The sequence below is a fragment of the Bidens hawaiensis genome, unplaced genomic scaffold (genome assembly GCF_021521415.1).
Source record: "Bidens hawaiensis isolate Kalapana, Puna unplaced genomic scaffold, B.hawaiensis_p1.1 tig00078530_1, whole genome shotgun sequence".
Taxonomy (NCBI): Eukaryota; Viridiplantae; Streptophyta; class Magnoliopsida; order Asterales; family Asteraceae; genus Bidens; species Bidens hawaiensis.
Window position 1 is genome coordinate 12,333 of NW_027503453.1, and position 25,660 is coordinate 37,992.

Genomic DNA, 25,660 nt, shown 5'->3' on the forward strand with positions numbered 1-25,660 from the left:
GGCAATTCCTCTAATTGAGGATACTAATGTTCATCAAACTATTGATGCTCCACGAGAACCAACAGTAGTCTTAAAGATTGTTGATGCATCCAAGGTTTCACAAGAACTGGCAAACATTCCAAAGGTTTTTGAAACCTTGAAGTCAAAGTCTGCCATCAAAAGGCTTCTATAGTTTGAGAAGGAGGAAGATGATCTTGCCTAAAGGAGATGATTCATCACCATCTCCTCCTGTCATAAGATTCAAGCCCAAAAATATTGAAGAGTTCATATCTCATCAAGAGCAAAAGGCTGCAAGGACTTTAGCTGAGGCTGCAAGGATCATGCCTCGTGTAGAAGCTGCAAGGGAATATCAGAAGGAGCTTCTGAAGACAAGAGACTTAGAACAACAAGCTTATGAAAGAAGTTTGATTGTTTCTGAGAGACTAATAGCTAACAAACAGCTATTGATGGAAGCAAAGAAATCTAATCTTATATGGCTTAAGAAGCATGCAAAGTACAATGTATCTCTCCAGAATTTCAGAAGGTGGACCTATGAAGAACTTCTGGCTGGATGTGGAAGAATGGAGAGACTACTTGTAAGGCCTCGTTACCGGTCCCTACTTTGGACGTTAGATTTACTCATTAACATAGTTCTAAACATCAGAGTTAATAAAACATTCGTGGAATATTAAAACACTCATAAAACAGTACACATTAAACCATAACTTGTCTTATCAAACATATTGTCTTTCAAATTAAACATAAATTAATTGACGTCTTGAGTCCTCTGATGTCAGTCTCTTATTCATGTGCCATGTGTTCCCCTCAATCGAGCTGCTTCATCCTACTCACCTGCGTGCATACTAAAAGTCAGCTACGCTGAGTGAGTTCTAGTTAATCATACAACATACAATTAATTCACATACATCACTATCCATACTACTTAAAGTGCCTTCTGCCCTATAACCTCACAGATATTATAAGGGTCTGGTCCCCAATATCACAGATATTATTAGGGTCTGGTCCCTATCCTCACAAATATTATTAGGGTTTGGAACCTATCCTCACAGATATTATTAGGGTCTGGTCCCTGTCCTCACAGATATTTATTAGGGTATGGTCCCTTTGTTCGTGCAACTATACCATACCTTTCTGGACATACTTTCCTTAACAATGCATGCAATATCCGAAGATCGTTCACATACTATCAATATAACATACATACATCATTCATACATCATATATAGCAATCGTATCTTTAACTACCACCAGGCGGTGCATGCAATATCCGAAGATCGTTCACGCACCGTCAAGCATTCATCATACATAAATCATACAAGGCATACACTTACCACTTAAGGTAAGTGTATTAACTATCACATCGAGTATGCACATAGCCCCGAAAACATAACAAGGAAGTGAGGCTAGAAACTCACCTTAACACGGTTACGTTCACCGTTAATTGTTATTCCTTTCCTTAGTTGTGCATGACTAACTGTTTAATAAACACAATATTAAATACTGCTCTAGCCCTTCTTATTGTTTTCTTAATTAACCTTAAGCGTCTAGTCCGGTAGTACTTCATTGATTCGTTAACCGGTTAGTTAATCGTTACTCGTTAACCTTTTAAAGGTATCTTTCACATATTAATAAAGTTCAGGGGCTTCTATGTAATTAAATCATTCTTCTCTAAGTCCAGGGACTGTTTTGTCATTTTATTAAACTTCTAGTTCGTTACCCAGTTCTTAACGAATTGAGTTCATAATGAATGAACCTATTCGTTACTTTATAATGAATTGACTATTATAACGACCTGGTCCTTGTAACGAATTGGACCTTATAACGAACTGGTCCTTTTAACGAATTGGACTTAATGAACTGGGGCTAGTTCGTCATTCTTTCATTAACTAATTGGCATACGAATTAGTTGGCGAATGAAGCCAATTCGTTATCCTTCCATAACGAATTGGCATAACGAACCAGGGGTTAATTCGTTATGTTCCCATAACGAATTAGGGTTAGGTTAGGTCAGAGAATGTCAGAAACATTCTCTGACAACCTTAAATATTCGCGCCGCCTTTCCGGCGCGGCCGTGCCGGAAAACTGGGCAACTGGGCGGTGGCCGGAACGTATTCTACCCCATTTTACACCTTTTTTCACCGTTTTTTGTCCCATCGATCCAGATCTGAGCTAGGGCGACCCCTAAGCTCATCTTTTGATTGGTTTGAACCCGATTCCATCCGGATCTCATGAATTTAACATTTTAGGGTGTCCGCTCGTCGTTTCGCGGCTAGATCTAGAGGGTTTGGATCTACACAATATCATACTATCATTACCTCGGGTTGATGCTCGGGTTTCTTGGTGATTTCGGCTAGAGAGAGAAAGTAGGATGAGAGAGAGCTAAGTGTGTGTTCTTGATGGTGTATGGAATGTGTGTAAATGAATGGATTAATGCATAAGTTTGGTTTATATACTATGGGTCATGGGCTCAAGCCCATGGTCTTTTCTTACTTCCTTTTTAATCCAAGTCCATAACCCATATCTATTTAACCCAACACAAGCCCGACTCATAATAACTCATATTTTATTTTATTAACCAAAACGAGAAAACGAGATGTTACAAGTCTTCCCTCCTTAAAGAGGTTTCGGGGACTATTACATATACAAATCTAGATAAAACTTGCGCATCTCCTCTTCAACTTCCCAGGTGGCATCCGATCCCTTACGGTGCTTCCATATCACCTTTACCAAAGGGATAACTTTATGACGAAGTTGTTTCTCCTTGCGGTCGACTATCTCTATCTGTTGTTCGATGTAGTTCAACTGTTCATCAACCTCAATGTCCATTAATGGTACATGAGACGTGTCATCTGCCAGACATTTCCTCAGATGAGAAACATGGAAGGTTGAATGAATTTCTTCTAACTCCTCGGGTAAATCTAGCTTGTAAGCTACTTCACCCACGCGCTCAACAATCATAAACGGTCCAATGTACCTTGGACTTGCTTTCCTCTCTTCCTAAAACGTATAATTCCTTTCCAAGGCGAGACCTTGAGCATCACATTGTCACCAACGTTAAACTCGATTGGTCGTAGCCGCTTGTCAGCATAGGACTTCTGACGATTTTGAGCAGCCTTCATCCTTGCCTTGATCTGTTCAAAATTTTAAGAGGTTTCTTACACAACCTCTAGACTTCCTAGCTCCTTCTGACCAATCACCCCCAACATACGGGAGTTCTACAACGTCTTCCATACAATATATCGAACGGTAGCATACCAATACTTGAATGGTAGCTGTTGTTATAGGAGAACTCTGCCAGATGATGATCATCCCAACTTCCTTCAAAGTCTAGAACGCAAGCACGTAGCATATCCTCAAGGGTTTGGATCGTCCTTTCAGACTGTCCATCTGTTTGAGGATGATACGCCCTACTGATGTTTAATCTTGTTCCCATGGCTTCATGGAACTTCTTCCAAAACCTCAAAGTAAACCGAGTATCTCTATCGGACACATTCGATAATGGTACTCCATGCTTAGATACAACCTCTTTAATGAACAAGTTTGCTAACGTTTATGACGAGATAGCCTCTCGTATAGGCAGAAAGTGAGCACTCTTGTTCAAACGGTCCACAATCACCCAAATGGTATCATGATGCTTAGCTGTACGAGGTAGCTTAGTTATGAAATCCATGGTGACGTGTTCCCATTTCCATTCTGGTATCTCCAAGGGTTGCATCTTTTCATAAGGCTTCTGATGTTCTGCCTTGACTTGTAAACAAGTTAAGCACTTACTGACATAATCTACCACAACAATCTTTATTCCTGGCCACCAATAGTCTCTTTTCAAATCCTGGTACATCTTCGTAGTTCCCGGATGAATTGAGTATCTTGACTTATGAGCTTCATCTAAGATTCGACCTCTAAGTTCTCCAAGGCGTGGAATCCACATGCGGCCAAACCTAGTCTTAACACCATGAGTGTTTTCCATCAACTCGTTTTGCTGACTGAAAATCCTTTCTTTCTTTACTAGCTCATCGTTTACCAGCACTTGTGACTGCACTTTGATGGTTTCTTCAAAAAGGCTTGAATTCATAATCAACTGGTATGACTTCACTGTTGCAAGGACTTCCTCATTCTTACGTCTTAGTGCGTCGGCGACCACGTTAGCTTTACCAGGATAGTACTTAATGTCACAGTCGTAATCCTTTATCAACTCTAGCCATCTTCTCTGCCTCATGTTCAGCTCTTTCTGCTCGAAGAAGTACTTTAAACTTTTATGATCTGTGTAGATAGTACACTTAGTACTATACAGGTAGTGTCTCCATATCTTAAGAGTGTGCACTACTGCTGCTAGCTCCAAATCATGAATTGGGTAAGTACTCTCGTGGACTTTCAACTATCTAAATGCGTATGCTATCACCTTTCCTCATTGCATCAACACGCAACCTAACCCACCATGCGAAGCATCAGTACAAACAACCAAATCCTCGTCACCATCGGGCAAAGCAAGGATTGGAGCTTGCGTGAGTCTTCTCTTTAATTCCTCAAAAGCTTCCTCTTGAAACTTACCCCAACTGAATACTACCGACTTTCGGGTCATACCGATCAACGGTGCGGCTATCTTGGAGAAACCTTCAATGAATCTCCTATAGTAGCCAACTAACCCTAAGAAGATTCGTATATCAGTCGGATTCTGTGGATTCTTCCAATTCGTTATCACCTCAATCTTAGCTGGGTCCACGGTAATCCCTTCAGGATTAATCACGTGGCCCTAAAATTGCACTTCTCGCAACCAGAACGCACATTTCGAAAACTTAGCATACAACTTCTCCTTCTTCAGAGTCTCCAATACTTCTCGTAGGTGCTCAGCATGATCAGACTCGCTCTTTGAGTAAATCAATATATCATCGATGAAGATGATAACTGACTTATCCAACATCGGCCGACACACCCCTATTCATCATGTCCATAAATGTTGCGGGGGCATTCGTTAGACCGAATGACATTACGAGGAACTCGTAATGTCTATACCGCGTCCGAAACGTTGTCTTTAGGATGTCTACCTCTTTCGCCTTTAGCTGATGATAGCCTGATCTGAGATCTATTCGTGAGAACCAACTTGAACCTTGCAGTTGGTCAAACAGATCATCAATCCTTGGCAAAGGATATCTATTCTTCTCCATAAGCTTATTCAACTCGCGATAGTCTATGCACATTCTCATACTTCCAACCTTCTTCTTCACGAACAACACCGGTGTGCCCCACGGAAAAACACTCGTCCTTATAAAACCCTTGTCGAGGAGTTCCTGCAGTTGGGACATCAGTTCTTTCATCTCGGACTGCGCTAGACGGTAGGGTGCTTTCGCAATGGGCTAGGCTCCTGGTATTAACTCTATCTAGAATTATATCTCTCGCTCCGGTGGCAACCTCAGAAGATCTTCGGGGAATACTTCTGGTTAGTCGCGCACTATAGGAACGTCTTTCATTTCCTTCGTCTCGACCGTAGCGTTGACAACATACGCCAGGTAAGCGCCACACCCTCGCCTTAACAAACCCTCGGTTTTTATCATCGAAATGACATTAAGCCCAGAACTTTCCTTATCACCATAAACCGTCACCGCACTACCATCCAAGGACTTTAGCTTTATTATCCTACTCTTACACACTATCTGAGCTTCATACTCAGACAACCAATCCATTCCCAAAACCACATCAAACCCTCCCAAGGTCGTAACATACAACGTAACAGGGAACTCATGTCCCTCTAACTCTATCTTACAGTCCTTAACCATTTTCATTATTTTAACCGAAGTGTCACTAGCGGTTTCTACTATAAAGGTTTCAGACAAATGGAAACATTTCATTTTTGCTATTTTACTAAATGGTGTAGCTACGAAACTTTTATTTGCACCCGAATCAAACAATACGGATGCAGAAATACCGTTTACTAAAAACGTACCAGTCACGACATCAGAAATCTGTCTGGCTTGTTCCTGGGTCAGCATGTAGGCTCTAGTCCTTGGCCTTGCTTGATCGGCATCTTTCTTTCCACTTACACCAGCCTCACCATCGGTGCACTCCCTTGCCATATGGCCTGTCTTGCCACATTTGTAACACGCGGGCTTTGCACTGCACTCATTGGCATAATGCCCTGCCTTCCCGCACTTATAACACACATTAGACCCAAGCATGCATTCCCCACCATCAGCCTTCCCACATTTGTGAAAAACATCATAACTCCTACTCCACTTTCATTCCCCTCCGTGCATTTTACCACAAGTTTTGCACGACTTCTTCTCCCATACCCTTTGCTTCTTGTCCCTAGGATTCCACAACTGAGTACCGGGTCGTTTAGCATGAACGACCCATTTCTTATCCTTCTTCTCTTCCATCACCACATCATCTGCTGACAAATCGTCGTAAACCATTTCTACTAGCCCTACAGCAGAATCAAAAGTGCCAAGTCTACTAGCCTTGACCAAGACGCGAACATTCTGCGGCAGTCCCCTAAGGTAACACTTGATCCGCTTGGCCTCAGTGTTCACCATGTCTTGCACCAACCTTGACATGTGGTTGAATTCAGTGGTGTATTCGCGGTGTGTCATCTTACCCGCCTTCAAACTCAAGAATTTCATTCCAACCCTTTCAACTTCTGCATCCACACAATACCTCTTGATCACCAATTCCTTCAGATCATCCCACCTCATAGCTTTGATCTCCTCCCGGGTTTTCCTCTGTTCAACAGATTCCCACCAGTACATAGCTTCATCACCAAAAGATTGGGTAGCATAACCCACAGCTTGGTCGGGACGGCATTCGCTAATTCGGATAACCTTGTCCATTGCGGTTATCCATTGGAGAGTAGCGATTGCGTCTCCCAAGCCAGTTAGCTTCGGTGGGTCACAGCCTTTGAAAGACTTATAGTTGCACCCACCTCGGCCTCTTTTCCTATCATCGACTTTCACCGACTTAACCACACTTGATTCCTTCTTCTCCTTCTCATCATCCTTTTTACACTTTTCCCCAGACTTCTCAGCAGACTTTTCGGGATTCATGTTCTTCACAGCAGTTGCTACCGCTTGAGCAATGGTAGCTTGAATTGCGGGATCCAGTTGAACCCCTTCGTTGTTGCTTGGATTTCGACTAGCTGCACTTCCTTTTCCCTTAGTGTTAGTAGATGATTCTACCGACGGTTCCCGGACACTGCGTGGCCTACCACGACGTCCCGTACGTCCTCCCTTTCCAGCAACTTTCTTAGCTCCAGCCATTCACATTCTATAAGGAAACACAAACGTCATCACTCAAGGAACCATTTAGTACAAGGATAGTAAGGATAACATGTAATAACAGTGGCCAGCTGTGATTAGCTGATCACGTTACTTTCCGTGTCCTATACACTTCCTCTTATGAGTCTATTTGTGTTAATTCTATACTTAAACAGTTAATCAATCAAACAGTCAAGAATCCCTATCCCTAACACACACATCAATCAATCATACCCAGTGGAGTCCCACCAATAGTAAAACTATAAGTAGAGTCTGGGAAGGGTGGGATGTAGGCACACCGTACCTCTATCTAATGGGATAGAGAGGTGGCTTTCAGAGAGACCCTCAGCTCTTGATTACATATGTATGCGGCAATATAAAAGAAAATCAAAGTTCAACTATAGTATCATTGATAGTAGCACGTAGTAAAAATGATAATACTATATATATATATATATATATCCTCTCATAATAACAGTGGCCAGTGGCATTCTTGAATTAGCATCTTCTTTCTTTTCATACTTAAATCTCATTCTTTGTTCAATTCTAAGCATGTAAGATGCTTAAATCTCTCGAACTTTGCTCTGATACCAACTTGTAAGGCCCTGTTACTGGTGCCCTACTTTGGACGTTGGATTTACTCATTAACATAGTTCTAAACATCAGAGTTAATAAAACATTCACGGGATATTAAAACATTTGTAAAACAATACACATTAATCCATAACTTGTCTTATCAAACATATTGTCTTTCAAATTAAACATAAATCAATAGACGTCTAGAGTCCTCGGATGCCAGTCTCTTAATCATGTGCCACGTGTTCCCCTCAAGCGAGCTATTTCATCCTACTCATCTACGTGTATACTAAAAGTCAGTTACGCTAAGTGAGTTCTAGTTAATCATACAACATACAATTAATTCACATACATCGCTATCCATACTACTTAAAGAGCCTTCCGCCCTATAACCTCACAGATATTATAAGGGTCTAGTCCCCAACATCACAGATATTATTAGGGTTTTGTCCCTATCCTCACAGATATTATTAGGGTTTGGTCCCTGTCCTCACGGATATTTATTAGGGTCTAGTCCCTTTGTTCATGCAACTACACCATACCTTTCTTTACATACTTTCCTTAACAATACGTGCAATATCCAAATATCGTTCACGTACTATCAATATAACATACATACATCATATATAGCAATCACATCTTTAACTACCACCTGACGGTGCATGCAATATCCGAAGATTGTTCACGCACCGTCAAGCATTCATCATACATGAATCATACAAAGCATACACTTACCACTTAAGGCAAGTGTATTAACTATCACATCGAGTATGCACACAGCCCCAAAAACATAACAAGGAAGTGGGGCTAGAAACTCACATGAACACGGTTACGTTCACCGTTAATTGTTATTCCTTTCCTTAGTTGTGCACGACTAACTGTTTAATAAACACAATATTAAATACTGCTCTAGCCCTTCTTATTGTTTACTTAATTAACCTTAAGAGTCTATGCCGATTTTACTTCATTGATTCGGTAACTGGTTAGTTAATCGTTACTTGTTAGCCTTTTAAAGGTATCTTTCATATATTAATAAAGTTCAGGGGCCTCTATGTAATTAAACCTTTCATCTCTAAGTCCAGGGACTGTTCTGTCATTTTATTAAACTTCTAGTTCGTTACCCAGTTCTTAGCGAATTGGGTTTATAACGAATGAACCTATTCGTTACTTTATAACGAATTGACTATTATAACGAACTGGTCCTTGTAACGAATTGGACCTTATAACGAACTGGTCCTTTTAACGAATTGGACTTAACAAACTGGAGCTAGTTCGTCAGTCTTTCATTAATGAATTGGCATACGAATTGCTTAACGAATGAGTTAGCGAATGAAGCTAATTCGTTATCCTTCCATAGCGAATTGGCATAATGAACCAGGGGTTAATTCGTTATATTCCCGTAACGAATTAGGGTTAGGGTAGGTCAGAGAATGTCATAAACATTCTCTAACAACCTTAAATACTCGCGCCGCCTTTCCGGCGCCGTCTTTCTGGCGCCGCCATGCCAGAAAACTGGACGGTGGCCGGAAAAAACGTATTCTACCCCATTTTACACTGTTTTGCACCGTTTTTCGTCCCATTCGATCCAGATCTGAGCTAGGGCGACCTCTAAGCTCCTCTTTTGATCGGTTTGAACCCGATTCCATCCGGATCTCGTGACTTTTGATCGGTTTAAGGTGTCGGCTCGTCGTTTCGTGGCTACATCTAGCGGGTTTGGATCTACACAATATCATACTATCATTACATCGGGTTGATGCTCGGGTTTCTTGGTGATTTCAGCTAGAGAGAGAAAGTAGGATGAGAAAGAGCTAAGTGTGTGTTCTTGATGGTGTATGGAATATGTGTAAATGAATGGATTAATGCATAAGTTTGATTTATATACTATGGGTCATGGGCTCAAGCCCATGGTCTTTTCTTACTTTTTTTATAATCCAAGTCCATAACCCATATCTATTTAACCCAACACTAGCCTGGCTCATAATAACTCATATTTTATTTTAATAACCGAAACAAGAAAATGGGATGTTACACTACTTTTAGAAAGACCCTGATCTGGATCATCCTAAACCTGATTGGGATGTTGTAAAATGAGGATAAATGAGGATAATGAAAGGGAAAATCTCAAGATAAAGATGGAGTTAGCTAAGGCTGGTTTTCATTCTAGAATAGAAACTGCAAAATGGGGAATTAGTATGCTAAGGGTTGCTTATAGAAATTTGGTAAGACAAAGAAAGAAGAATCCAAGTATATTCCCTGGACCAAAAGTTTTATCATAAATCAAGCTCCCTAAAAAGAAAAGAAAAGATAAAACACCTGCTCTGTTCACCTCAACAATTTTTGAAGGGCTCAGGGCAAGGAACTTGGCTATACAAGCCAAAATAAGGAGGTTGTATGAAAAAGAAGAAATGCAAGCTATCAAGGATCTTCACAGGGATGCCAAGATGGGATTTGATTTTAATATCAAGTTCATTCCTTCTTCATCATCATTATCAACATTTATTGTACCTCCAAATCCAATCAGATTCAAAAGTGAGAAAGTTAATCAAGGTTGCAAAAATCGCTAGGCGGACCCTAAGCGATCGACTTAGGAGGTTGGAGTACTCGGCCTTAGTCGGTGGGTAGTCGGCCTTAGTTGGAGAGTACTCGGGGATGGCTCACCGATAACTCAGCCTAGGCGGGGATTTCTCATTGAGTACTCGGTGCCTAGGGGCTATTTTTACAACCATGATGTAAGTAGACCTTCCTTTGCTAATGGAAGAAGATGATAGTCTATGAGCTGAATTCGTGAAGTTCATCAAGGAATCAGCCAAAAGAAGACAATCAAGATAATACAATGGAGCAAAAGTATAAATGGTTTTGGCATCATCAGTCCAGGGGGGGAGATTGTTGAACCTAGCAAAGAATTGATGACCAGAAACCAAACAACTAATGATACAAACATCAGTTGTTCTCCATAACGGTATTTTGTTAAATTACAGCTGATATAATGATATATATATACATATCCCTTGTATATTCTATATAATATTTAATTAGTTTTTGTTCGTTTTTAGTTAAGATTTATATACTACTAACATAATTGTGTTTTGTAGGTTCCGGAAGTTAATCATGGTTGAAAAGGGCAAAAAACGAGTAAAAAAAAAGCCTAAACGAGAAGCCAGAACGCATCAGAAAATGAGCCAGAAGGAGAACCGGTCTGGCCGACCCCCTCCATTGAAGCATGCCGCGTCGCGCGGCTAGCTACTTCATACTTGGTCGCGCGGCGCGACCAGTTTATTTTTCCCGAAAGTTTCCGATTTTGGTCAGGTTTTGGGGCCAATTCACTATAAATACACCCTTAACCTTAACCTGAATAACTCCCTATGAACCAGAGCCGAATTCGGAGTTTCTTGGAGCTTGGGGTGGCAGTATTTGGATGTTTTGAAGGCAAGTAATCACCCGGTGAAGCGCTACTTGATCAAGATCGAAGATTACGGGTTTTATCGCCTTTAATATTTCATTTCTACTATTTTTCACCATGATTTCTTTTATTACTATTTTGTTTGATTTTAAGATGCTAGTTTAAACATTATAGACTTCCTAGGTTTATGACGAACCTTTGTTAATATTGGATTTTGATTGAGATTTTGCTTTTCGTTATGGTTTTATGAATTAGTAAACTGTTTGATTTTATTTGATTGATGCATATGTGTGTTTGGTTTGTTTGATGAATTTTATTATTCCACATTATCTTTGGTGATTGTCTGTCATATAATATGATTTTGTTAGGTCATTTACTGTGTGTTCTTAACTAGTTTGTGGTTGATTTGCAATAAAACCACATGAATAATATTATTAGCCAAATGAATAAAAGTGTGCTGCTAACCTAAAAAGCTGTAAGGTGATAGGTTATTGTTATATCTTTGTTGATTAATATTTCTAGATTTAGTTCTTCGTAAGGAGTCCGTTTAGGTTTGGTTGGTTAACATTGTCTATCGAGTCAATTGAGTATATTGAATTACCTTTGATTTCCGCGCTGTAAGGTAGAATTTCACCATAAAGGTACTCGTTCATAATTAATTAAATAACCGTAAGAGAGTTTAATATATAAACTAGTGTGTCTTAAAACTTATTAGAAACCCATAGGTGTCTTCTTGATAAGGGTTAGGGATCATGTTCGGGTTTTCTTTTTAAGTGTCTATTTTACGATCACAGTTTCATAACAAGTATTTTCCAACTAATTGATAACTGCAACTTATGGGGATTCTAGCCTAGGTGGTTTTCTTTATCATTTGAATCAATCAAATTAAAGTGTCTTATGTTTTGTTAATTAGTTATTTTTATTAGTTTAATATTAATTAATTTAAGGACTATTGGTTTTTATTGGTCCCAAGTATTTCATTTTTGCCGGCACTGGTCCCAACTATCACTTTAACTGCCAACGGTCCCAACTTTCACACATGTGTCTGCCACCAGTCCACGACTAACCGAGTACTAACTCCGTTATGTTTTAGATGACGTGTCCATCCTACGTGTTAAAAAACCTTGACGTGGCTGCCTGCGTGTATATTAATAACAAAAAACCCTTCTCCTCCTTGAATATATAATAATATCAGCAGATGACAATCGATCGATATCTCCAATCGATCGAGAACCCAATCGATCAAGAACAACCCAATCGATCGTCTACCGCTCACGCTCCGGCGGCTTACTCGACGTCCAAGACGACATCGAAGCGTTAAAAGCCTTCGACGGATCCTACTGGAAGTCTTTATTCGATTCACGCATCGGCAAGACCACTTGGCCATACGGGTCGGGTGTCTGGTCCAAAAAAGAATGGGTCTTGCCCAAGATCGATTCCGACGATATCGTATCGGCTTTCGAAGGTAATTCGAATATGTTCTGGGCCGAAAGGTTTGGGAAACAACATTTGGGTATGAATGATTTGTGGGTTAAGCATTGCGGGATTAGTCACACGGGTAGTTTTAAGGATTTGGGTATGACTGTGTTAGTTAGTCAGGTTAATCGTTTGCGTAAAATGAACCGGCCCGTTTTCGGGGTGGGCTGCGCGTCGACCGGGGACACGTCGGCCGCGTTGTCGGCCTACTGCGCGTCCGCAGGTATTCCGAGTATTGTTTTCTTGCCTGCGAACAAGATTTCCATGGCGCAGTTGGTTCAGCCGATTGCGAATAGGGCGTTTGTGTTGAGTCTTGATACGGATTTCGATGGGTGTATGCAGTTGGTTAGGGAGGTTACGTCTGAGTTACCGATTTATTTAGCGAATTCGTTGAATAGTTTGAGGTTAGAGGGGCAAAAGACTGCTGCGATCGAGATCTTGCAGCAGTTTGACTGGGAGGTGCCGGATTGGGTTATTGTTCCCGGGGGTAATTTGGGGAATATTTACGCGTTTTATAAAGGGTTTCATATGTGTAAAGAGTTGGGGTTGGTTGATAGGATTCCGAGGCTCGTGTGTGCGCAGGCTGCTGGGGTTGTTCTTGATCGATTGGGTTCTCGATCGATTGAAGATATCGATTTGGGGATTTGTATTAAATTGTCATCTGCTGATATTATTATATATTCAAGGAGGAGAAGGGTTTTTTGTTATTAATATACACGCAGGCAGCCACGTCAAGGTTTTTTAACACGTAGGATGGACACGTCATCTAAAACATAACGGAGTTAGTACTCGGTTAGTCGTGGACTGGTGGCAGACACATGTGTGAAAGTTGGGACCGTTGGCAGTTAAAGTGATAGTTGGGACCAGCGCCGGCAAAAATGAAATACTTGGGACCAATAAAAACCAATAGTCCTTAATTTAACCCCCCCCCCCCCCCAATAAATATAAAATAAATAATCATGTTGGTCAGTTGTGTCTAATTAGTTAATATACGTAATTTAAAGAGTCTCGTGGGTTCGATATCCGGACTTACTTAGCTATACTAGAGTCGATCGGTTCACTTGTCAGTCAGTAGTTTAGTCGAGTTTTAAAAAGTCTAGATTATTACTTAGTGTCTAGATTAGCGTAATTTACTTAATAACTATTTGACTACTTTTAGCACATCAACTGCTCCAAACATCTGACACTGCAAATTGCAGATTTGAAAGGATTGACGACACAACAACTGTTTAAGCAAACTATTGATATCCAAACAACTGGAGACTAACAACTTATGACACAAACATCAGTTGTTTCAGCAAATATCAGAAGTTAGCATAGGATTATTTTGATAGACAGTTGTTTGTATTTAGTTTATTAGTAGTTTGTAACTGATTTGTTAGATGTCACTTCACCTTTAGCTCATCTGTAGTTTCACACATGTATATAATGAAGAAGAGAGTCTCTTCTTCATCAAAACTTTTACGCATCACAACATTCACCTTATCCGCATACTCTTGTACTAGATTATCAGTGAATGAGTGATGAGCTAAGGTTGAGGGGGGTCAACAGATTGTAATCTTTTGATTATAGTTAATGCAAAGTTGCTCTTCCAAATGAAACCTCGATTAGCTTTATGATTTTCTGCTTCTTATTTTCTTTAATAATACTAATTAGTTCATAATTTAAATATGGATTTAATTAATGTGATACTAATCCATTTAAAGGATTAAATCAATTGTTTACTATTTCATCAGTGTAATTGTGTTCATTAACTTAGATTTAGACGTAGATCCCCAAAAAATGTATTTGAATGATTAGATGATTAAATAATTAATATAAGTAAATAAGTAATATATAATAAAAAGTAAACTAGACTTTATAGAAAAATTTAATGACTATTTAATAAACTTAACTTTTGAAAGGTTGGTTATTGGTCATTAAAAAATCTCAATATAATGATAAATATAATAACTGCTATTTAAATTGAATGCATATTTCAACTAGGACATTGAAAAGAGAAAATATGTTGGTGTTACTTAGCAAATACTAAAGTTCAAGTCTTACAATTTGTAAAGAAGGTGGAGAATAAAAATTGACCGTAAAAAAAAGTATTTAATGACACCTTTATATGCCACAATAGCCCAAATAAAGAGTCTGTAACTAAGGATTTGTGTTTCAAAAGAACAGTCTAAAAAGAATAACCAACTTAGCCATCTTGAGCGCGCACTCACACCAAGTCACAATTCTTCAAAAGTCTACAAAAGTTTAGGTAAAAATTACAAAACATCCCTAAAATATTTAGCTATTTTAGGTCGACTTGATGACTTGATGTTACACTATACGTATTAACCTACCATATCACTCATATTTGCATTTTTGTCACATCACACATGTCGTATACGTCTAAGACAACACATTTCTACAGATCAGTCAGTTTTAGTGGTTTATGCGGGCCCGTGATCATCTCATATAGCACTTAAATGCGGCATGTACGGATGTTCTGCCCATGTCATACGGGTCGTATCTGGTTGTATGGCTTCTATAATATGGCAAAATGAAATATCACAATACTAGTATAATATGTCAATGATGTATGGATAATATATTTGCATATCTCAAACCTTAATTTATCCCAAAGCCCTTCAAATTTTAATCTTGTGACAAACTCACACTTCAAATAAACTGAGTAATTTCAAAGTTTTTCTTAACCAAGAACCCAATTGAGTGTCATAATTTCGGAGCATCATTATTTTCAAAATTGGTCTTTTCCTAGAAGTAATGATAAATTTGTATTCCTATTCTCTTTTTAAAATTTAAAAATTAAAATATTTGACACAGGAATCGTTAAAGAGATTTTTTTTTCCGGTCATTTGAATATACTTGAATCATTAAGTATCTTAATAATGAATTTAAACGCTACAACGAATAAATTTTAAAAATTAATGATACATGAATCATTAACTATTTTAATAATGAATTTAAACACTACAAGGAATATGTTTGAACTTTGAACTTATAAAAGGGCAATCCTTAATTGCCATTGTATAGGTAAGATTTACATCAAATTCATCTCTAATTTCCACCATAGTAGATAAATTCTGTTATGATTGCAAAATAAGTAAAATGTACATTCTTAAGGGTCAAATGTTGGAACTTGGTGCACCGGGGTCGTAATCGGCTGGTTTATGACCCTATTAACGACCCCACGATAAGGATCCTCCTCTCGTTTCTTAATCAAATACGCCATACTCTTTTCGACTTCAGATTTTATTTCCATATACAGATCTTTTGCATTTTGTCTATCTTTTAACATATTTTCCCTCCCTTCGGTTCTTATGGGCTTACCAAATAAATAATAAAACCGGCCCGGTACCTTTGGCAGCAGGCCAGGAAAGTAAAAATCCTGGTTAGCAACTTCTCCGTCCATTTCAGTCCTGAACCAAAACATAAGTTTGACTTTAGAAGTCAAAGGTCTATCCTTTTGACTACGGCAATTGTTAGGCATGTGAACGAACCGAACGTTTAGTGAACTGTTTGGCAGAAAATTCGTTTATATAATAAACAAAAGAACATGCACACGTCTCATTCGTTCATTTATGTTCATGAACGTTCGTTTATGTTTGCTCATTTACGCTCGTTTGTGTTTGTTAGTTTAAGTGTGTTTTAAGTTCGTTCATTTATATATTCATACAAAACTTTTAGATCCATTACAATTTAGTCTAGTTTTATTAATTTTCAGGCTCGAAAAATTGATGTTCACATTTAATTTTAATTGATCTTCATCTATGTTCAGTTAGGTTCGTTCGTTTGTGCTTGTTTATGTTCCTGAACCATTCGTTTAGACTATCAACACATGAACATAAAGGAGCACGAACACACTCAAGTTTTAACAAACACAAACAAGAACATTCCGTTCATTTAACTGTTCATGCTCGACTGTTTGCTCTATTAAAGATAAACGAACGAACACGAACATGTCATGTTCGTTTGGTTTGTTTTAAGGTTTTGGAGAAAAAAGTTGACAATAAAGTTAAAACAATATAAAATATGCTACAGGTTTATCATTTATGAAAGTGTCATGTTAAAGTAGTAACACGATCACGATCAATTTAGAAGTTTAGAAACAAAAGAGACTAAAGGGGAAGTAATTCACCTTAGTCTAATACCCTGTTCATTTGTTTTCCTCAAGTAGTCATTTACCACAGGGATTTTCATTACATCATCATAATCAAGAACCAACTGAAAATATCAAAGTACCATCGAAACATAATGAGAAAGAAATGGGTTTTAAAGAGTGTTACAAACTATTATTTCGGAACCAATAACATGTTGAGAACCACTTTCATCCTTGTACTTTATTATATGAATGACCAGAATAGAATGCATGTGCATTTCAATATGCTTAATTTACTTTAAAAAAATATGGCATAATAGCATTTTGTCAAAATGAAAACACATGCACTGTGTTATACTTTCTTTAATAAAACTGAGAGCAGATAAACCATTTTTCTTCAACTTTATTGAAGCATAATATTGATTCTGAAATGAGTGTGCCCTAAGGTTTACGCATAATGTGTGTGTGTGTAAGGGCTTGATTACCTCAGCGACGTCATCTTCTCCAATAGCACCGAAGGGCACAATAGTGGCACCAAATTTTGCTGCCATTCTTACAAATTCTGGTTGATCAGGCCAAAACAATTTGTATTCTTCACCCTGGTAAGTGCATGAGCAAAGCTAGTCATCAAACTGAATATATGTATTTGCACAGACACAAAAATTACATCATAAACCATATAATCAACGAATTTCACAAGCTGCTTTATTCTAAGAAAACTAATAAATCTTTTGCTTATCCATGCAGCAACCTTGCACTGTTGTACCAATGTAGGAAATCAACTTTACACTCGGTCACTCACCATTTAAACTTACCGTTTCTTAATATGGTGAGCATATTGTTGCATTAAATGGTACTAAAGGTTAATATGTCGGCGTAATGATGAGTAGTTGGCGTAATGATGTTTGCACCAAATGGCAACAATTTGCTACTTTGGTAAGGAAACGTAGGTATGTTCTGCTGGCACAATTAATTCAAAACAGGAAAGGAACAACCAGAAAACTCACTGTTGATCATATAGTGACCAACTTTTTTATTATTAATTGAGAAACTGATGCATTACAATGAAACCAGTTAACGCTTACAATATCAATTAAAAAACAAACATCAATGTACTCATTTACCCCTAGACCTTATTCAAAATTTCCAGACAGGAAATGTAAACCAACTTCAATTTTGAACCGTGATAAACAAACATGATTAAAGCAATCATATTACACAAAATAGTAAAAGAAAAGGTTAATTCGATTGCGATAAACCTTTGATTTTCCATTTGTTTGTATTTGTACTCCCTCCAATCCAAATCAAGATTCTAAGTGTCTCTCTCTAGGGTTTATAGAAAATAATGTTACACAGAGACACATTCTAAACATGATAATTATATAACTAATCTAACAGTAAATGATCTATACCAGTATACAAGAAAGCTAAAAAGTTTGACTTGAATGTCAATAAGAAAGACAAACTGAAAGCTACATCTAGTATATGTAATAATTTTCACTCGTTTTCTTACAAACAGGTCCAATATGGTTATGTTTAATCTCAAACAAGGAATGTTCCCCCACGCACTTTGTGCAGGGAACTCCACCGCGGACTCGAATATCAAAACATGAATACAAAACATATCATGACGGCTTTCACTCTAACGTAAAACCAACGCATCAAGGAAATGGAAAGAGAGAAACTGCAAACTCAAAAATAAAATAATATTAATAATAATAATAATAAAAACGCCACGAACTCGAATATCAAAACGTGAATACAAAAACATATCATGACCGCTATCACTCCGACGTAGAACCCAAGGCATCAAGGAAGTGGAATGAAATAAACTGCAAAGTCAAAATAAAAAAATAGAAAAAAGAAACCCTCGGCCACATGGCAGGATGATATTGGGCCTTAATTTGTTACTGTAGCTAACACTTACTCTTTAATATACAAATATAACGGGTCAACATGGTAAGCTAAGAAGAAAACAAATATATGGACCAAATGGGTTAAAACTTGCTCTAAATGTACTTGTAAATCATAAATCACACAACCTACTAGCCTACTTTATTCAAAAAGAATATATTATCATCATATATTATAACTATTTGCAGAAAATATTTAAAATTAAGGTAAAAAGTGTTTTGGGTAAACAAACCTTACCTTCCGGTGAAGAGCCTCACGTGCACCGCCTGGATAAAGTAGGGCAAAAGACTTAGATGAAAATAACTTGAAGAAGTTGCTTGGTGTGACGGGTAAGGCACCAAATACTTTCATTATATCAAAATATGAAAATTCTTGAAGCCCACTATTCAAATTGATTGTTCCATTATTGGAATTCATTGTGAACAGTGCAGGGTGCGCTATGCCACGAACTATGACGTTTTTCTCTCGTAAAAATTCTAAAATTAGTGGCGCGAGTTCTAATCCCAAGAGCATGTGATAACCGACTAATAACACGGGACCTTCGTCCGGAACACCAGCAAGGCCTCTCACTATTTTACCATCTTTCAAAGTAGAAAACATCACTGGACTTGTAGCAAACTGGAACCACCTGAATTTCAGCATTAATATTAGTATGCTCAATCTTTTTATATGGAAAATATATGAAAAGGGAACCTGATTCTATCTTGTTTCTGTTTCGGATAACATATTTTATACTCACGAATGCCTCAAACTTCAAAATGGTTTTCATTTACTGTAGCCTAAATCAAAAAGTTTAGAATGCCAAGATTTTACATTTTTTTTATGAAAGTTTTGAGTTACATGTTACCCAAAACAGAAATCAGACCAAAGCTTGTGACCTTTTTATGCGATTATGTCTATAAATAGAGAAGAGATCATGAAAAAACTAAAAAGATACGAATGTGCAGTCTGTAAGAACTTATGCTTTTAAATAACTGGTAAGTGTATTGCCTTTTCTGTTTGCTAGCAATGCAGAAACTCAGAATTCTATACAAGCAAGATAATTTAATATTGTATGATGTCGCACTTTAAAATAGAATAGGGATATTACCCATTTCCTTGAAGCCCACTTCTATATTCTGACATGCTAGGAGGCAGGTAGTCCTTTACAAAATCATGTTTCCATGTCCGTCTATATTTTGTAGTGCCTTTAATTATCGTTAACAAATTAATACCATCTTCCTGAAAGAACACAAAAAAACATTTTATTAATTGCATGTGTGCTCCAAAACACAGGATGATTAAAAGAAACAGATGAAATAAATAATGAGGAACAACAAACGAGTACCAGTAAAAGAGTGTGACCGTTATCCTTAAAAAAACAAACTCTGCAGTTTTGCAAGTTTCTTGAAAGCCTCAGAGCTTCATCTCTACTAGGAAGCATATTATCCTTGCCACTAAAATGTAAACACATAATTTAAAATAGAGTTAATTACATAAATGGTCCATGTGGTTTGGCAAAAATTAACAGGTTTGGGAACTAACTTTAAAAGGCGACTGTTAGCGTAGCTGATAGTGCATATTGTTTATATTTATTTTATGATCTGTATTTACTAAATACAGATCATAAAAGAAATATAAACAATATGCACAATAAGCTAAGCTAATAGCAACAAGTTTAGTATTTGTGGTTTTAAATTTATAACATGTTTGAGGTCTAGCACTAACTTTTGTTAAAAATTTTGTGAAGCTTTAAAAAATGAATGTTATCCTTTTAGCTAATTACATGACTAAGAAAGCATATTGTGTGGATGAGTAAGTAACCTTGCAAGCAGAAGCACTTCAGCTTTGACAGCATGGAGACGAGAATTAGTGTATGCAGCAGCAGATTTAAGTAACTTTAACTTCCAACTAAGTGTTGCTTTTGGAATAATATCAGACAACCCCTGATATTAATAAAACACAATCAAATCTTAACGAGCTTCAAGTTAACAAAGTATAGATAACATACATGGCATTTAAAACATGTGCGTGAACAAGAGTGGCTTAAAACTCTAATTTATGCAAGAAATTCTTACTGAAAGGCGAGGAAGCAAAGAAACAAGGTTGTCAGATAGTTTCTCAAGATTTGGGATATATGAGTATTCATCATCCACCGATGCCATTTTTATAGGATCACCTGATAGGATGACAAAAAGAAGATAATCCTAATCATTAAACTTGTAGTTGCATTGAAAATTAACCGGTGAGAATGGCTTAAAATTGCTAAATTGCATGTAAAACAATAACTTTCCAATTACAGTATTACACTACAAGTAGGATGCTTAAAAAACTAAATCACTCATACATATACGCGTAAATACACATCTACATACATCCACATGTACATAACCAAAAGCACCAACAATTAAAAATCAACTCGTAGATGATTTTGAATGAATTAATGAACTAAAGGCAAAATTAGTTTTACTTTTAAGAGGATAAACTCCTCTTCACATATATCATCAACTTTGAAGTAGTAAAATTTAAAGTTGGTTAACTTGATTTCAGGGATAAATACACTAAATTCCAACCTTAATTAGATATGTAAACAGTTTCAATACATTATGTATGTTGGTTCTAAATAAAATTTAATTCTGCGGATAAATAAACTAATTTCTAACTTCAACTAGATATGGGTTTCCACTTACCTGACTTATCAAGAAGAAGAGGTATCACAACAGATATTTATAAGTAGGCCTGTAAATGAGCCGAACGTTCCGTGAACTGTTCAAAGGAATGAACATGAACACATGTCTTGTTCGTTCGCTTATGTTCAAAGTTTGTCCATTTATGTTTGTTTAAGTTTGTTCATTTACATATTCACTTAAAATTCGTAGGATCATTACAATTTAGTCTAGTTTTATGATTCTCATCACAATGTTGTCTAGTTTTAATAAACTTTTTGTCCCAACAGATTTTTTTCTTGTTTATTTTTATTTGGTGTTCACTGAGTTATGTAACTTATTTCTTTCATCTATGTTCAGTTATGTTCGTTCTTTTACGTTCGTGAACCGTTCGTTTATACTATTAGCGAACACAAACACACTCATTTTCTTAACGAACGAACACGAACAAGAAAACCACGTTTGGTTGTTTAAATTTAAGCATACGAACATGAACATTCTCCATACGTGTTTTCTCGGTTCATTTACTGGCTTATTTGTAAGGTATAAGGTTGGACATGAGTTACATTTGACCAGTCAAGCATGTACTGGTTATAGTGTAGTTAAAATTATCAAATTTAGCATTTTATATAGACAGATGATATACCCATTACAAAGCTAAGAAGATAAGGTATTGTCCCAGTAAGTGTATCAGGTATGCCCTCCAAGACAGGAAGTATAGGCTTCAATGGTGTCCTGTCAAATGAAGTTGCTGAAATGGATAATTAAAACATGTTGTTACTATAAACACTTATCAAGCAAGTTCAACAAAATAACTTGTGTTTTAAGTAACCTGGATTTGACAGTATAACCACTAGATCGATTCCAGGATTGCGTGCAGCAACTGCAAGAGCCAAACATCCTCCAAGAGAATCTCCAACCAGATATATTGGCCTACTTGGAAATAAAGCATGCTCAACCCTCAAAGTTTCCTCCACAAATGCCACCAAATCTTCAAATATAAAGTAAGAATATAGTATTAAAGCAAAATAAGCCTGAGAAAATGGTGACACTACAGATATAAACAAGTAAATAGAAGACCTATAAATGGTGTTCGATCATAAACGGGGATGTGCATGCATCGAACTTCAAAAACCCTGCAATTAAAATAGTTATTAAATACATATAGCTAGTACATTGACTTATAAGAAATGAGTTGACTCACTTTCTAAGAGACTTCTGGTGCAAAATGAGGCCCAATCCAAGCCCATCCATCCCTAAACAAAAACATCAAATTTAAATAAATCAGAGATTTTTGTCTTATAATGTGTGTAAAATTTTACATTGCAGAACAATTCAAGAATTCTTATAGTACTAATTGTAAGCGACAAAGAACAAGATATCATCAATCATCATAGCATCATACAAAACCAAGAAACATCATAACATAGTATGACATATGTATCACATTTACAACAAAATGTACTACAATGTTGGTTCTGCGTATAGAAATAATGAGAACCCTGTAAGATATTGTGTACTATTAATCAACTATTTACAAAAGTACAACGAGGCTAATTACAATGAAAACCTAATCAAATCATATCTTCTAACTATGGTTATGATATAACAATAAACTCTATTAGGACATGTGATGTGAACAATCAGCATAAAAAGCTCCAAATATCAAACAAAACTACCTGGCAAAAACAGAAGAACCGGTGAATCTGGTAACGGACCATCATTCCCATCCAAAACCACGGGGCAAAACCACCTTGGCGGTCCACCATCCGGCTTAATAATATCCTTGGCTAAATCAAGATAATCCTTGACACTCTGAGTCCCGTACCCATCGTCCCACAAGGGCTCAAGTTTCCCCTCATTACCACTACTCTTACCATCAACAGCAACAACACTAGAACCACCAATGGCCTCCCTCTTCTCAACCTCAAAAACTGAAGACACACCATTCACAACAGCCAAAACCGAAACTCGATTGGACCGGTGCTTATAACCACCACCTACTGATTGTTTATAACATGATTTGAAACCTAAAAACGGTGAGAGTTTCAGAAGTGAAGGTGTAGCTTTTACTAACATGACTGTAACAACCTAGATTCAAACAATGTGAATCATGGAAACCTAATAATAATAATAATTGTAGTAGGAGTGAATTGAATTTATGAATGTGATGTTGTTTGAATTGAAATGGGAAACAGGAAGCGTGTGGGACCTAGGAATGCTAAAAATAACGAACAGATATTAATAGCACAGAAAGCGGTAGTGATGTAGTATAGGAAATAGAGTTGAAGTGAAATGCAGTTAAGTTAAAATGAATGAAGTGATTGATTTGTACAGGCAGGCGGTTGAAGTGATGTGGAGGATTTGTGGCCATGAGTGGAGAGTATTTGTATGGATGTTGTAATTGCACGTCAAGGAAGGAAGGATTAAGGATGAGATTGATTGATTGATTGATTTGATGTTCGTAATTGCGCCACGAAATGAGAAGCCAGCCGGTGGAAATATATTATTATGAGGCTGAAATGGACGTGCATTGGCCACCGGAACGGTGGAAAGCAACTCCCAATCTGCCATTACTTACAACGCTGCTCAAGTTAATGACTTATACATCCAATAATTTTCATCATTATTATTATTATTATTATTATTATTATTATTATTATTATAGGAAAAATGTTAAATTACAAAAGAAAAAATGATAATTGTGAGAAGGCTTTGTATCTAAAAAAAGCCCCCTACAAGAATTTAATAATAATAATAATAATAATAATAATAAAAGAATATTATAACTCAAAATAAAAATCAATAATGAAAAAAAAAAGTAAAAAAAGCTAAAATAATTCTTCCATATTTCTCGTTCAAGAAAAGACGAAAAAGACACAATATTAAGAAAAACACACAATCACGAAAATAAATAAAAAATCGCAATGATAAATAAAAAAATATATAATAGATCGCAAAATATAACATAATATACAATATCAAGAAAAAACCAAGTCAATTACGAAAAAAAAAAACACAATGATTTTTCCTCAATATTGTGGGTTTTTTTTTTTAACAATGAAGACGGGGGGGGGGGGGGGGGGGGGGGTTTAGTTTTATACTTTTTTCGTTTTTTTTAGTTATGATTTTTTATTATTTTTTAAGGGTTTTCTTTTAGAAAAATTGGTTTTAAATACTCTCAACTATCATGTGTTGGCAAATAAAGGGTCTAACTTTACATTTGGCTGGTGATGGTCCCAACTAAATACCTATTTGATTTTAACAGTCCACGACTAACGGATTTATAACTCCGTTAGTATTATGCTGAGATGGTCATCCAGCTGTTAAAAACCATCTGACGTGGAACGATTACGTGGTTGTGATCTCTTTATAAACATCAGGTGACATAGTTGACCAAAATCATAACCCTAAAATACCCAATTGATCAAACTGAAGAACCCTAAAATACCAAATTGATGGAATTGAGCTCCCAATCGTCTTCTTCATCTCGTTGGAAGAAAAACCCTAAAAGGTTATGCGACTAACGGATGACTAAAATTCAGGTCAATTTTAGTTCTAGGTTTCCAATGGTGGGTTTTTTCATTAGAAGTCTAGAAACGGGCTCCAATTCAAATCAATAATTCGTGTTAGTTGATTATGGATTGCAATTAAAATCTTAGGGATTTTATTTGGTTGATAAAAACGAGTTGAATGATATATTTATTACCTCGAATGGTGTTCGAATTGATATCTTGAAGAGCCTTGCTGGAATTCAAACAACCCACCGGAAAGAAACGATTTTTGATTTTTTGGATTCAAACTACCCATTGGTGGTGGTGGGTGATCGTTTATTCGCCGGAAAAATGTGGGTGCGGGTAGGTATATGCAGTGGGAGGGAGGAGCCGGAAAAACATGATGCAGTGGTGATTTGTTTTCCGACGATTGTTGCAGGTGATGGCGATGGTGGTGGCTGCTAGAGAATTAAACAGAAAGGAGGAAGACAAGTAGACAACACATGTATCATACATATATATATATATATATATATATATATATATAAATATATATATATATATATATATATATTACTTTGATTGCCACATAAGCTGCCACATATGCAATATTTGACAACTAGGCTTGCCAACTCAGCAACCGACTAACGGAGTTAGTCATCCGTTAGTCGCGGACCGTTAAAAACAAATAGGTCTTTAGTTGGGACCGCCACCCGCCAAATGCAAAGTTGGACCCGTTATTTGCCAACACATGATAGTTGGGAGTATTTTAAAACCAATTTTCCTTTCTTTTATAGCCATAAATCTTTGTCATT

General features: G+C 37.1%; 2 protein-coding genes across 2 annotated transcripts; one reads left to right on the plus strand and one right to left on the minus strand.

Annotated features, from left to right (window-relative positions):
• The first annotated feature begins 9,952 nt into the window (after positions 1-9,952).
• Positions 9,953-13,929, plus strand: LOC143606946 (threonine synthase, chloroplastic-like). Its single transcript, XM_077082558.1, has 3 exons — positions 9,953-10,064; positions 12,419-13,342; positions 13,856-13,929. Exons 1-3 carry the CDS (start codon positions 9,953-9,955, stop codon positions 13,927-13,929), a joined length of 1,110 nt encoding a protein of 369 aa, XP_076938673.1.
• Positions 13,930-15,653: 1,724 nt separating this feature from the next.
• On the minus strand, positions 15,654-23,430 carry LOC143606945 (phytyl ester synthase 1, chloroplastic-like). Its single transcript, XM_077082557.1, has 13 exons — positions 23,031-23,430; positions 22,556-22,607; positions 22,432-22,487; positions 22,184-22,342; positions 21,998-22,102; positions 20,764-20,864; positions 20,510-20,631; positions 20,034-20,142; positions 19,797-19,927; positions 18,944-19,334; positions 17,278-17,391; positions 16,832-16,917; positions 15,654-16,112 (listed from the first exon to the last, which is right to left on the minus strand). Exons 1-13 carry the CDS (start codon positions 23,428-23,430, stop codon positions 15,812-15,814), a joined length of 2,127 nt encoding a protein of 708 aa, XP_076938672.1. The 3' UTR covers positions 15,654-15,811.
• Between the last annotated feature and the right edge of the window lie 2,230 nt (positions 23,431-25,660).